Source organism: Halichoerus grypus, chromosome 7, assembly GCF_964656455.1.
Source record: "Halichoerus grypus chromosome 7, mHalGry1.hap1.1, whole genome shotgun sequence".
NCBI classification, from domain to species: domain Eukaryota; kingdom Metazoa; phylum Chordata; class Mammalia; order Carnivora; family Phocidae; genus Halichoerus; species Halichoerus grypus.
Genome location: NC_135718.1, coordinates 154581248 through 154595782, shown reverse-complemented (window position 1 = coordinate 154595782; position 14535 = coordinate 154581248). Strand labels below are relative to the sequence as shown.

The following is a 14535-nucleotide window of genomic DNA, read 5'->3' as shown; positions in this document are numbered from 1 at the left end:
CCCCATACATAGCAACATTTTTTAATAATGGCTTTATTAAGATTCACAAACCATGAAATCAGTATCTTTAAAGTATACAATTCAGTGGGTTTTTAGTACATTCACAGAGCTATGTAATCACTGTCGCTACCTAATGTTAGAACATCCTGGTCACCCCAAAGAGAAACCCATCAGTGGTCACTCTCCATTCTCCCCTCTCCCAGTCCCTGGCAACCACTAATCTAATTTACTGTCTCAATAGATTTACCTATGGTGGACATTTCAAATAATTAGAATTATATTACAGGTGATCTTTTCTGATAGCCTTTTTCTTCATGTAAAGATTCACCCATGTTGTAGCAGTTATCAGAACTTCATCTGTTGTTAGTGCTGAATAGTATTCCGCTGTATGGCTACACCACTTTGGTTTATCCATTCATCGGTGATGGACATTTAGATTGTTTCCACGTTTTGGCTCTTAGGAATATTGCTGCTGTGAGCATTTGTGAACAGTTTTTGTGTGTACATATGTTTTCATTTTCTTGGATATATAACTGGGTGTATAGTAGAATTGCTAGGTCATTTGGAAACTATGTGTTTAATCTTTGGAGGAACTACCAAACTGCTTTCCAAAGTAGCTGTACCACTTTACAGTCCCACCAGCAATGTATGAATATTCCAGTTTTTCTACATTCTCCCCAACACTTGTTATTGTCTGTTCTTTTGACTTTAGCTATACTTGTGAGCAGGAAGTATATCACATTATGTTTTTGATTTGCATTTTCCTAGTGACTTGTGGCATTGAACATCTTTTCAAGTGCTTATTGGCCATTGTATATCTTATTTGGAGAAATGTCTGTTTAAATCCTTTGCCTGTTTTGAGTTGATTGTCTTTTTATTGTTGAGTTGTAAAGAGTTCTTTATATATTATGGATACAAGTCCTTTATCAGATATGATTTGCAAATATTTTCTCCCATTCTAGACTTTGTCTTTTACTTTCTTCATGGTATCCTTTGAAGCAGAAATTCTTAATTTTGATGAAGTCCAAGTATCTATCTATTTTTGTTCACTTTAGCTTTTGGTATCACTAGGAAACCATTGTCTGATACAAGGTCACAAAGATTTACTCTTATGTTTTCTTTTAAGAGTTTTATTGTTTTAGCACTTCCATTTAGAGCTATGATCTCTTTGAGTTACTTTTTGTGTATGATATGAGGTAGGGGTCCAATTTAATTTTTTTTTTTTTTTTTGAGGCAAAGGAAAATGAGGGTTTCAAAAGTGACTATTTGATTGCTGGCTCATGCAGGAAACAAATAGTACTATCATTCTCCAAAAGATAAAATACTTAGGGAGAACCAGGCTTTGATTTTTAGTTTTGTCCTTATTGAATTTTGTTTTTTGTTTTTTTTTTTTAGTTGAAGTATAGTTGACACAGTTACTTTAGTTTCAGGTGTACATGATAATGATTCAACAAGGTTTTTTTCGTTTGTGGTTTTTTTTTTTTTTTAAGAATTTATTTATTTATTTGACAGACAGAGACACAGCGAGAGAGGGAACACAAGCAGGGGGAGGGGGAGAGGGAGAAGCAGGCTTCCTGCCGAGCAGGGAGCCCGAAGCGGGGCTCGATCCCAGGACCCCGGGATCATGACCTGAACCAAAGGCAGACACTTAACAACTGAGCCACCCAGGCGCCCCAGCTTTTTGTTTGTTTTTAAGATTCATTTCAGGGAGAGAGAGCACGAGCAGGGGGAGAGGGAGGGAGAGAGGGAGAGAGAATCTCCAGCAGACTCCATGCTGAGTGTGGAACCCGACAACGGGCTCCATCCCACGACCCTGAGATCATGCCTGAGCTGAAATCATTAGTCAGACGCTTAACTGACTGAGCGAACCCCAACAAGTTCATACGTTATTCTGTGCTCACCACAAGCGTAGCTACCGTCTGTCACCATACAACCTGTCGTTGACTGTGTCCCTCTATGCTGTATGTTTTAGTCCTGTGACTTATTTATTCCATAACTGGAAGCCTATATCTCCCACTCCCCTTTACCTATTTCGCTCATCCCTTGACCCCCTCTCCAGCAATCATCAGTTTGTTCTCTATGGGTTCGTTTCTGCTTATTTGTTTGTTTATTCATTTGTTTTGTTTTTAAGATTTCACATATAAGCGAAATCATGATATTTGTGTTTCTCTGACATATTCAGTTAGCATAATACACTCTAGGTCCATCCATATGGTTGCAGATGACAAGACCTCATCCTTTTTTATGACTAATAGTCCATTATACACACGCACACACACACACCCCACATCTATCACTGGACATGTGGATTGTTTCCTTATCTTGGCTATTGTAAGTAATGCAGCAGTAAACATAGGGGGGCATGTATCTTTTTTGAATTAGTGTTTCTGTATTCTTTGGGTAAATACCCACTTCAATTTAATTATTTTACCTGTGGATATCCAGTTGTCCCAGCACCATTTGTTGAAAACATTCTTCTTTCCCTCATTGAATTGTCTTGACACCTGTGTTGAAAATCAACTGATTGTGACATAAGGAATTCTTTCTGAACTCTCAGCCCTATCCCACTGACTCATGGATGTGGGTCAGATGCATGTAATCTATAGACATATGCTAATAGCACACTGTCTTAATTACTGTAGCTTTGTAGTAAGTTTTGAAATCAGGAAACGGAATCCTCCAACTTTGTTCCTTTTTTTTAAGGTTATTTATGCTTTTATAGGTCTATTGAGTTTCCATATGAATTTTGAGATCAGCTTGACAATTGCCATAAAAAATGTTGCTGGGATTTTGATAAGTAACTATTTAAAAAAAAAAAAAAAGAGAACTGATGGGGCACCTGGGTGGCTCAGTCGTTAAGCGTCTGCCTTCGGCTCAGGTCATGATCCTGGGGTCCTGGGATCGAGCCCCGCATCGGGCTCCCTGCTCCGCGGGAAGCCTGCTTCTCCCTCTCCCACTCCCCCTGCTTGTGTTCCCTCTCTCGCTGTGTGTCTCTCTCTCTCAAATAAATAAAATCTTTAAAAAAGAAAAAAGAGAACTGATGATTTTAATGAACTGCATTCTCAATGAAACAGTGATGTAATAGAACGTTTAAAAAGTCACTTTTGGTGTGCCTGGGTGGCTCAGTTGGTGAAGCGTCTCCCTTTGGGTCAGGTCCTGGGATCGAGTCCTGCATCAGGCTCCCTGCTCAGCAGGGGGGTCTGCTTCTCCCTCCCCCTCTGCTCTTCCCCCTGCTTGTGCTCTCTCTTGCTCTCTCTGTCAAAAAAATTAAATAAAATATTTTTAAAAAAATAGTCACTCTTAAAATAGAAAATCTAAAAATGATAGGTCATACCTAAAGAGTATTGATCAGTTATGTGGGGAAGGGACTTGTATTGTGTAATGATTGCTTTAAAAAGCTGTAGGCATTTAGCCAGGAAAAGAAAAAACTGAGCACATAACTACCTTCAGTTTATCATGTGGAAAATGGCTTGTAGAACCCAAGAGAAGGACTGGGACAGTGAATGGAAGCTGCAGGGAGACATTTCAGCTCAGATTGTGAAAGAATTTTCCAGAAAAGCTGTCTGAAAACCATGTGGCCTGTGTTTGCGTTCCCCCTGACTGGACATGTTCGCGCCGTCGATGATGGACAACATACCGTGCTATTTCATTCATATAACATCCTTGAAATGACAAAATCACAGCAGTGGAGAACAGATGAGTGGTCGTCAGGGGTTAAGCAGGGGGAGGAAAGTGGGGGAGACTCGGAAAGGACAGCATGAGGGATCCTTGAGGAGATGCTTGAGGTGATGGACATGTCCTGCACATGAGCTCTGCGGACATCTGCGTCTGGGCGTGCGGTTGCAGTGCGTCCTGTGACCACCGGGGAGCCCTGGGGAAAGGGCGCGCGGAGTTTTTCTTTCAACTGCAGGTGGCTCTGCAGTGACCTCCAGTACAAGTTAAATTAGAAAAACTGATTTTTGTGATCCCTGAAGTCTTAGTCTTAGCATATAGTCTTTGGGATACCTTTCTAGATTTGGTACGGGCCTTTTCTGATTTCCGTCTCAGTATGCATTTGCGCTTCCAATGTGAGAAGACTTTTATTTTAGAAAGAGGACTCTAACTTTCATCAGAGTAGTGGCAAAACTTCAAATACAGTGGTGAGCAAGTGTCCCTTCCAGGTGCCCCTAGCAAATCTTCAGATGGCTTAAAGACTAAGGAAATGACTCGTCTCTGGGATTTGTTTGTTTCATACCCATTTAAAACAAAGCATGGGATCGGAGAGAGGACTCTTCTGTCTTGGAAGAGAAGTGGACAATCTACCCTTGATTTATCTTTGATTTTACCATCAGTCATTTGTTTTGTTGTGGTAAAATATGCAGAACGTGAAATTTACCATAATTTTTAAGTGTGCGGTTCCATGAGGTCACACCCACATCATTGTGCAGCTGTTACCACCGTCCATCCCCATAATTCTTTTCATCTTGTACCATCAGTCTGTTCTCATGGGAACTCTGTCCCCATACCTACCTTCTAGTAATAAGCCATATGTCTAATCTGTGCTCCTGCAAAGGACATGGAAAACCTGAAAGGAGAAATTAGTACTGGTGGCTGTGAGCCTTTATCTTGCACTGCCCTGATTTGTATATGCCCTAAAAAGTGGAATCAGCAAATATTCCTCTCTTCTGCTTACATGTGGCCTGTCAATAAGATTTATTCTGCAAACGGGTATTTTAAAAGACAAGGAAAACATGGTTTAGTCAGGTTGTTTGATTTGAGATCAAACTTTTAAGATTCCCCACCTAACCCCCTTGTTTTTAAAGTAATTAACATTTTTAAAATATTTATTTATTTATTTGAGAGAGCGAGAGCATGCAAGCATGTTCATAAGCAGGAGGGGCAGAGGGACAGGAAGAGACTCTAAAGCAGACATGGGGCTCGATCTCACCACCATGAGATCACGACCTGAGCCAAAACGAAGAGTCAGACGCTCAGCCAGCTGTGCCTCCCAGGAGCCCCTGAAGTAACTTCTATTATTTGTGTGTGTGTAGCCTTTACCTTTAAAAAGCCGCGGGGAAATATTGAAGGATTTTAAGCAAGACTTTAGTGGAAAGAATGGATGGAGAAGTTCATGGCTGGAAACTGGTAGACTAATTGTTGTAATATGGATACAAGATGGTAGTGTCCTGGGATAGAGAGCTGATCACATTTTCCTGACCAGCATTTCCCATAATATCTAAAACATGGCCAGAATAATGGCCCCAATGACCACAGGCACACCTATGGGAAGAATTGACCTCAGGACCTGTCATCTGCTTGTTTCTCTCCAGGACCCATCCCCCCTTCAAAGATACAGGCCACAGCTGTCTGTATTGGAATGCATTGGGAAGATTGGGGACGCAGGGTTGGGCGGGCCAGACATTGTTGGAGTCACATCAGGTCATAAGTAGTTTTGGAGTAGAGAAAGTTGAGGTTGAGTGGAGAGCTCGGAGTTGGAGATGAGCTGATGTGGAGGGTTAGAACTGGTGTTGGCAGTTAGCTGTCGTGGATGGGGGAAGACAGTGCTGGGGGCAGGGAGCTGAGGTGGTTTAAGTAGGGGAGGATTGAGAAGAGCCGGGATGAAGAAAATTGAACTGGTTGGAGATGGGCATTGGGTGATGTTGGGCGCCAGGTGGTGGTCAGTGTCAGGTGGTACGGGGTACCAGGCGGTGATGGATGTTGGGTGGTGTTGGACGCCGGGTGTTTGTGTCATCAGTTGCCAAGACCACTCCCACCATCTGATGGCCTAGGAGGACTTGGAAGTCAGCACATAGTCATACTTACGGCTGTGATTTATTACAGGGAAGGGGACGGTGGCAGGTCAGCAAAGGGAAAGGCACGTTGGGCAGGGTGGAGGAAAGCAGGTACAAGCTTCGAGTCCTTTCCCACTAGAATCCCACAGGACGCAGTGACGTCAGCAGCAAACTGTGACAACACGCGTGAGATGGTGCCGGCCAGTGAAACTCAGCTTCCAGGGAGTCTCAGCGCCTGGGGTTGGGCGCTGGTCATGTAGTCGTCATTGGCCTGGCGGGTACTGAAATGCCCGACTCTGAGAAGGGAAAGCAAGTGTTCAGCCTAAGCCATGCTGTGTGTATAAATAGTTCAGGCCCAGTGACCCACTCTCCCCTGTTCTAGGGCTGTCGGGAACTCTCCAGAAGTCCAGGTGCCCAGACAGCTGCTCTGAGAGCTGCGGGCGAGCAGCGGGCGAGCAGGCCTTGCTGAGGACAGCAGTCCCCTGCCTGCCCTTCGGCTCTTCTCTGCGGTCCTGGCTGGCGGCTGGTGGTGCTGGCGGGCTGAGTGGGACAGCAGTGGAGAAGGTGCAGGGCAGAGTTAAGGAGAGCAGATAGCGTGCAGGGAACACGGGACCCTTCCTCTGCCTGTGGGCTAATAGGACTTCATCCCCAGGCCTGGGCCTGCGCTCACAGCCACCTCCTTACTCCACTAGCATCCAGGAGAATGAGAGAGTATTTTGCAACAGTGCAGTTCCAAGGATTCAAAGACCAAGAGAATTTGGGTTAAAATGAAGTAACTTTAGTTTTTTCAAAGACTTTATGCTAATATATGTTGTCTTCAAGAAATAAATAGCTGCTCAGCATTTCTCAAATTTCTCAGCCATAGAGCAGTGGTGCATTTTATGCCCAGTTAGCCCTCCCCCCCAACTCATGCTGGGGACTGCTGCTGGTGGCCTGGGGTTCTCCCACACAGCACAGCAGCCCTGGAATGCCACAGGGGGGACAGGGCAGGTCAGGCTGGGTGACCGCTGCATGTTCCGTGGAAGCACATGCCTTGAATGCCTGAATTAAGGAATGCATTGGCATCTTCATTGAGAAGTAGACTTGGAAACTAAATGGAGATGGAATTCAAACCACTTTGTGTCTTCTCTTGACTACTGGTAAGCGCCCTGGGTCAGGGACCGTCCAGCTTTGTTCACCCGCTTACTCACAGGGCCCGACCAGCATGTGCTCAGTAACAGCCGAATAAATGGCACACGTCTGTTGCTGCTGCTGGCCAAAGATTTGGGGTGGAAGAGGTGAAAATGATGAGCCAAAATGAAGCAGTAACTACCTGGAGATTAGATTTAGGCATGTTATCACTACTGAATATTGAGAGTTGCATTTAAGTATTTTAAACATCTTTTAGCTCTCAAGAGATTAGGGTTGGTTTTTTTTTTAACTTTTTTTTTTTTTTTAGATTTTATTTATTCATTTGAGACACAGAGATAGAGAGAGCACGAGCAGGGGGAGAGGCAGAGGGAGAAGCAGGCTCCCCGCTGAGCCAGGAGCCCGATGTGGGGCTCGATCCCAGGACCCCAGGATCATGACCTGAGCCAAAGGCAGACGCTTAACCATCTGAACCACCCAGGTGCCATGAGATTAGGGGGTTTCTTATGAAATATTTTCAACGTACAAATGAATATATATAACACACATAATATAAAATTAGTAAACTAAAACTCCTGTACCCATTACCCAGCGTTAGAAATAGCGCATTCCCAGTCTTACTGTGTGCCCTGCCCAGCCTTCCCCCTTACCTCCTTCCTCCCTGAGAGGAAGCCCCATTCTCCACGTGCTATCCTTCTGCCTTTCTCCTTCAGTTTTATTACATGTATGTCTATCCCCCAGTGAATGAATTAGGTTTTACACTTTTGAATTTTACATAAATTATATCATGTTGTATACAATAGTTCTCACACAGTATTAGTCATCGAGATTCATCGATGTCCTGCGTGTAACTGCAGTCAATTCTTTTATTTGCCGTGTGGTGTTTCATTGTATGACCGTATCTGTTTATCCACTCCTCTGTCAATGGGTATTTGGGCTTTTTACAGTTTTTGATTAGTCATACTCTACAGTCAACAGTGTTATACATATTTCCCAGTGCACATGTAAGTGTTTTTCTGGAATACCAAGGAGTAGAATACATGGGTCATAGACCTGTACATTTTCAACTTTGTAAGATAATGCCAGATGTGTTTTCCAAGATGATTGTACCCCCACCCCCAGACAGTGCCCCCCCCGACAGTGCCCCCCCAACAGTGTCTCATCAGTGCCCCCATCTGTCCTCCCGACAGTGCCCCCAGACGGTGCCCCCCCAACAGTGTCTCATCAGTGCCCCCCCAATCACATCCCCCATCTGTCCCCCGGACAGTGCCCCCCATCTGTCCTCCCGACAGTGCCCCCCCGACAGTGTCCCCCCAACAGTGTCTCATCAGTGCCCCCCAATCACATCCCCATCTGTCCCCCGGACAGTGCCCCCCCGTGCTGCATGGCCTCTGGCGCATTTCCTGTTGTCTTTCTCAGTTTTCCCAACACCGTGGCTGAATGGCGTCTCATCAGTTCCCTGACTTGTAATGAGGATGAAAATCTTTTCATGGGTTTACTAGCCATTTGTTTCCTGTTCTATGAAATGTCTTACTTGTGTTTTCTGCTCTTTTTTTGTTTTGTTTTTTGTTTCGGTCAATTTATAGGTGTTCTCTTTGTACTGTAGGTAGGAGTCCATCGTGCAAATCCGTTGCGTGGTTGCGGCTTGCCTCTTCACCTGGCTTGAGATTGTAGCCACGATGCTGAAAAGGATGACAAGGCTTGTCTCCGGGGCCCGGCAGGTGAGTCCTGGCTGACCTCACAGCTTTGTGCAGACTGTCTTTAGGTAGAATTCTTGTTTCTAGATGATTCGCTGTATCCAGAATAGCATGCTCTGGAGAACCTCTGCTGTCGAGTGCTTTAATTTAATTTTACTTGAGAGGACACCACAACTCCATCCCTCTGCCCTAAAAGTCTGTGAGTGACAGCCCTCAGTACAATAATGGGGCTTGGGGATGTACCGTCATTGGAAAATTAACATTTAAAAAAGAAATAGCTAGGGACATCTGGGTGGCTCGGTTGGTTAAGTGACTACCTTCAACTCAGGTCATGATCCTGGAGTCACAGGATCGAGTCCCGCATCAGGCTCCCTGCTCAGCAGGGAGTCTGCTTCTGCTCGTCCCTCTGACCCTCCCCCCTCCCAGGCTCTCTCTCTTTCTCTCAAATAAATAAAGGGGTGCCTGGGGGCGCCTGGGTGGCTCAGTTGGTTAAGCGACTGCCTTCGGCTCAGGTCATGATCCTGGAGTCCCGGGATCGAGTCCCACATCAGGCTCCCTGCTCGGCAGGGAGTCTGCTTCTCCCTCTGACCCTCCCCCCTCTCATGTGCTCTCTCTCATTCTCTCTCTCTCAAATAAATAAATAAAATCTTTTAAAAAAAAAAGGGGGGGGTGCCTGGGTGGCTCAGTCGTTAAGCGTCTACCTTCGGCTCAGGTCATGATCCCAGGGTCCTGGGATCGAGCCCCACATCGGGCTCCCTGCTCAGCGGGAAGCCTGCTTCTCCCTCTCCCACTGCCCCTGCTTGTGGTCCCTGTCTCGCTGTCTCTCTCTCTGTCAAATGAATAAAATCTTAAAAATAAATAAATAAATAAATAAATAAATAAATAAATAAAATCTTTTAAAAATAAAATAAAGAAATAGCTAAATAAGCTTGATTGCAGTTATCTTTATTAACCTTTGTTATCATCTAATTGGATTAATGGTTATCCTCCCTTAATGAAGTATTTAAAAGAAAAAGAAGTGGCTTCTTTAGACTTTTAGCATCTGATAGTTGAATAAAATAGTAAAATCATGTATAAAAAGGACCTTGTGTTGCTTTACTTCATTCATTGAGCAGATACTTTCTCAATACCTTCCATGGGACAGGTACTCCGAATTCTAAGATGACTCATTTCACATTAATGGTTATGATTTGTTGGGCTTTATTAGGTGCCAGGCACATTGCGAAGTGCTTTATCTCTTTAAATCGTCATGTCCAGCCCAGCAAGTAGGAAATACCTTTGTTTCACAGGTACAGAACCTGAGGGTTAGCAAGGCTAAGTAAATTGCCGCAGGAACGTTCTGTGAGGTTCGTAGGGCCCACTGTCTCACTGCGAAGCCTGGGGCCTCGAGCGCTGCGCTCTGTAGCCTTTGTGGTCCTTGTGGTCCAGGACGCCAGAAGCCAGCAGGAGAGTCCTTGTGGTCCAGGACGCCAGAAGCCAGCAGGAGAGTCAGTGCCGTTACAGCCCTGGGTACCCTGGGCTCGCAGGGCCTGCAGACAGCAGCCCCAGACTCGATCCCGAAAGGCGAGAGCCCCGGCAGGACTCGTCACTTCCATCTCATCCTTTTGGGACGGATTAGACCGCCTAGAGGAGGATCCCTTCCTTCCGTAGGACTCCTCTTTTTCCCAGGGGCTCATGATAAAACTTGTAGAGGTAAAATAACCCATGGTTAAGAAATAAAATGAAAAAAGAGCAAGGATCAACAGAGGGATAGATTCGGGCCTCAGCTATTTCCATTAAAAGGCTAAAATCTGTTCTTAATGGCAGACAAGAACAACCTGAGTCCAAACTGCAGCGAGGAGTCAGTGGGAAGAATTTTGTGCTTTTTGTAGATTGATTTAAAGTAACCTTGATGGGGTCATGACTGCTGTTCTTTCGGGAACTGCCTGGTTCTCACTCCAGAGCTGTGCAGGGCCGATGGTATCCATGGTGGTTTTCCCCGGAAACACAAGACTATCTGGGTGGTGCCCTATATAACGTTGTAAGAAGTAAGGAATCCATTTTGCTAGGTCTTAATTTGCTGCAAAAAGCATTTAACTTAAAAAAAAAAAAAAAACAACCAGGATTTGTGTAGAAATACCACCACCTTGTGGCCCTTGAATATCTTTAATTTTTTATCTGCTGCTTTTTTTTGTAAAGACCTGATGCTTTGTCTTCGGTAGAATGGAGCAAACTGAGCAGCTCTGGGGCGTTGCGTTCAGACTCCTGCGCTGATGCCCCAGACCCCGGGCTCTCATTGGCTCGGCACCACCAACATGGCTATGGGTGTCGCAGAGGTTCTTTTTTTTTTTTTAAGATTTTTATTTATTTATTTGTCAGAGAGAGAGAGAGAGCACAAGCAGGGGGAGCAGCAGACGGAGAGGGAGAAGCAGGCTTCCCACTGAGCAGGGAGCCCGGTGCGGGACTCGATCCCAGGACCCTGGGATCATGACCTGAGCTGAAGGCAGATGCTTAACCGACTGAGCCACCCAGGCGTCCCAGGTGTTGTAGATGTTCTGTTTCGTTCTTGTTGTTGCTACGTTTCCGAGATGGTTTGGGGTGGACATGGTGACGGTCCATCACGTTGGGGTACTGTGTCAGCATGTTGCTTTTAACATTTAAACAATTCTTTTGCTCATAGAAATTATACCCATCTAAGTTCTATAACGACTTTCACTCCCTGCTCCGCGGGAAGCCTGCTTCTCCCTCTCCCACTCCCTCTGCTTGTGTTCCCTCTCTTGGTGTCTCTCTCTCTCTCTCTGTCAAATAAATAAAATCTTAAAAAAAAAAAAAGTTCTATAACAACTTTCTAACTGGTATTTTCACCGCTAAATCTTGACTCTTCATCTTTCCTAGTCCAAAAGATTTGTCCTCCCTAATAAAATGTTTAACCCCAGCTAATCAGAAAGCGTGGCTGAAAGGGCACCAGGCTGGCTCATTCGGGAGAGTGTATGACTCTTAATCTCGGGGTCGTGGGTTATAGCCCCACATTGGGTTATAAGGATGACTTAAAATAGATAAATAATATAAAAAGAAAAAGCATGGCTGATTCCCAGCTACCGTCAAGGTAGGTCTCAGAGACTCGGCATGAGAATGAAGGCCATTGTGCTGACTTCACCTGCCTTTCTAGTTCTTCGAAAACTCTGTTTCCCAGCCATACAGTGCTGCCATCTTCTCCTTTCTACACGAGGCCTGTATCCTTCAGCTCAGTTTTGAGGGGGTTCTCCAGGTAGCATTTTCTCAGCCTTGCCTCCTGAAATCCCACACCCCAACCACTCAGTTCTGGGTTCCCGTGTGCAGTTTACTGAGCTGCCAGTCGAGCAGTTTCTCTCACTTAGCCGGAGGCTCCCTCATTCCCCGTCCTTAATCAGAGAGTCTTATTCCAGGGCACAGCCAGCAAGAAAAGGGTTGCGGGCGTGTCATGATATCTGTCAAATACCTGCACGGGCCCCGTGAGGACAGAGGTGGCTGTGACGGCCGTCTGGCTGCCGTCCACGGCCGTGTGCCAGAGCGCAGGAGGACGGGGCCCGCTCCAGGCTGCCGGTGGCCGTGCCCGGCCCCTGAACCTTCTCTAGCAGATGGCTTTGCTTCCGCGTGGGACAGAGCTCGGCCAGAGCCAGGCAGGCTGCGGCAGATTCAGAGGATGGACAACGTGATTGGACCTAGGGAATTGTAAAAATAAGAGTTCCTTGGACATAACACTAAACTGTGTATTAGTGACAATTTCCCTGTTGTAGATGGGGCTTAAAACCTCAGTTTTGTAGCAGGCATAAAAAGCTTGCTAATTGCAGGGGTGCCTGGGTGGCTCAGTCAGTTAAGCGTCTGCCTTCGGCTCAGGTCGTGATCCCAGGGTCCTGGGATCGAGTTCCGCGTCAGGCTGCCTGCTCAGCGGGGAGCCTGCTTCTGCCTCTTTCCCTCTGCTCGTCATGCTGTCAAATAAATAAATCTTTATTTTTTTTTAACACTGTATTTATTTGAGAGAGAGAGAGAGCACAAGCAGGGAGGAGGGACAGAGGGAGAGGGAGAAACAGAATCCCCACCGAGCAGGGAACCCCATGCAGGGCTTGACCCCAGGACCCTAAGATCATGACCTGAGCCAAAGGCAGATGCTCAGCCAACTGAGCCACCCAGGCGCCCCTAAATAAATCTTTTTAAAAAAAAAGCCTGCTAATTCCAAAACATGAAAATGATTTCTTTTATAGTTGGACCCTGGACGTTTTTTGCACGGGGAGCCCCAGGCCCCCCAAAGCCTTGCTGCTCACCTGGATAACCAGGTTCCAGATGAGAGCCCCAGAGCCACTTCCTGCACCAGTGAGGATGACCCGGTGAGTTACTGGTGTGTATGTAGACATTTTTGTAGGCCTTATAATTTGTGTTGCTCTCACTTTACATATCAGGAGAACCGAAACCCAGAGAAGCAAAGCAGATCTGCCTGTAGTCAGACATTGCACCCAAGACCGTTCTGGAGCCCGCACCAGCCTCCTCCCTGTCCGAGGCTGTGGGAACAGGAACCTCAGGCCAGTCCACACCGGATTTAACCCCTGCCACTGAAGGCCACTCGTGCCCAGGATTTCGTCGGGCACAAAGCGGGTCAATTCCTTAGAAGTTACGTGTGGTAGTTATTGATCTTACTGTAGGCTGGGTTGGCAGGCTTTTCTCCTTACAGACCAGATAGTCAATATTTTAGGTTTAGGAGCCAAAGTGGTCTCTGTCACAGCTACTTAGCTCTGCCATAAACAAGTGGGTGGGGCTTTAAAAAATAATAATTACTACATAAATAATTATAACTAAAATAATAAATAAATATATAAGACAAATAAAAGCTTATTTACAAAAATGGGTAGCCAGCTGTCGTCAGCCAGCCCTTAAAGAAGTCAACTTGCCCAGGATCGCATGGCTGGGCAGCTAGAGAACCCAGTTCTCCTCTTGGCCAGTCTGGTGCTATTTTCCACCTTTCTAGGCGGGTTCCCTAGTGTGTGGAGGGGAACGAACCTGATTTCGTGAGAACAGCCTTGAAAGTGAGGTTTGTCAGCAGAAGCCAGGGTTCTGGTGAGCATCCGGTGTCGCGTTTTCTCCTTCCCCAGCACGGTGGTGGCCTCTCCCCCATGACAGTAGTCGTGTGGTCTGGGCATAAACGTGAAGGGAGCCGGTCACCTCCCTCTCCCTTCTTGCACCTGCTCCACCTTCACCTGCACTGTGCACACGGAAGGGAGGCCGGAACTCAGTACCCAGGACACCAGCTCCAGGGGGAGTGGGGGGGTCGTGATGTCTCTGGCACTCACCTGCTTTCAGAAGCATAAACTAAATTGAATGAGGGAAGTCACTGAAGTGTCTTTCAGTTTTCCTTGAAATCCTAGTCCCTTTTTGGCCAGTTCCTCTGGGGTTTCTATGGAAACTGTGGTGTGCAGATGATCTTGTCACATGACCGGAGCATCTCCATACACAGCGCAGAAGAATCCAGATGGCAGGAATTGTCTGTTACCTCCACATGCAGGTTTACGTTGCCGAGCAACTGGCTTCGTCCTGGAGCCAACAGCCGCTTTATAGACACACTGTGGATTTGAGGACAACCACCAGCATTTTTTGTCTAAGATAAGAAATGAAAGACATCTTTTCTAGCCCTGAGAGATTCCAGTCAGTCCTTAATACGGCCCCGCAGGCCCTTTCCACTTTTGTAAAGTGCCTGTCCCGTTGTGGCCCCGTTGCAGCTGTCGGCACTTTTGTTTCCCAGGCCAGGCACGGGGAGCAGCATGAGGGCCAGCACTACCGCATTCCCCTCCAGGACCTCAGGACGGTCTTCCCCCACGGCCTGCCTCCTCGCTTCGGCATGCAGGTGCTCACAACCGGACGGGATCCGAGGGAGCTTGGGACACGCTGTTGCGGGCAGAGGGTGGGATTAAATGAGTACGAAACTATAACAG

General features: G+C 46.3%; 1 protein-coding gene across 6 annotated transcripts in view; it reads left to right on the top strand.

The window, feature by feature from the left end:
• DAP3 (death associated protein 3) overlaps positions 1–14535 on the top strand; it is a 33529-nt gene that overhangs the window by 8794 nt on the left and 10200 nt on the right. For 4 of the 6 annotated variants that reach the window (XM_036067507.2, XM_036067504.2, XM_036067505.2 and 1 more), the window contains exons 2-4: positions 8506–8620; positions 12817–12939; positions 14346–14447. In XM_036067507.2, the coding sequence (XP_035923400.1) occupies positions 8579–8620; positions 12817–12939; positions 14346–14447 (267 nt within the window). In that variant the 5' untranslated portion in view covers positions 8506–8578. The remainder of the gene's footprint in view (positions 1–8505; positions 8621–12816; positions 12940–14345; positions 14448–14535) is intronic. The other 2 variants (XM_036067508.2, XM_036067509.2) reach the window with 1 other exon arrangement.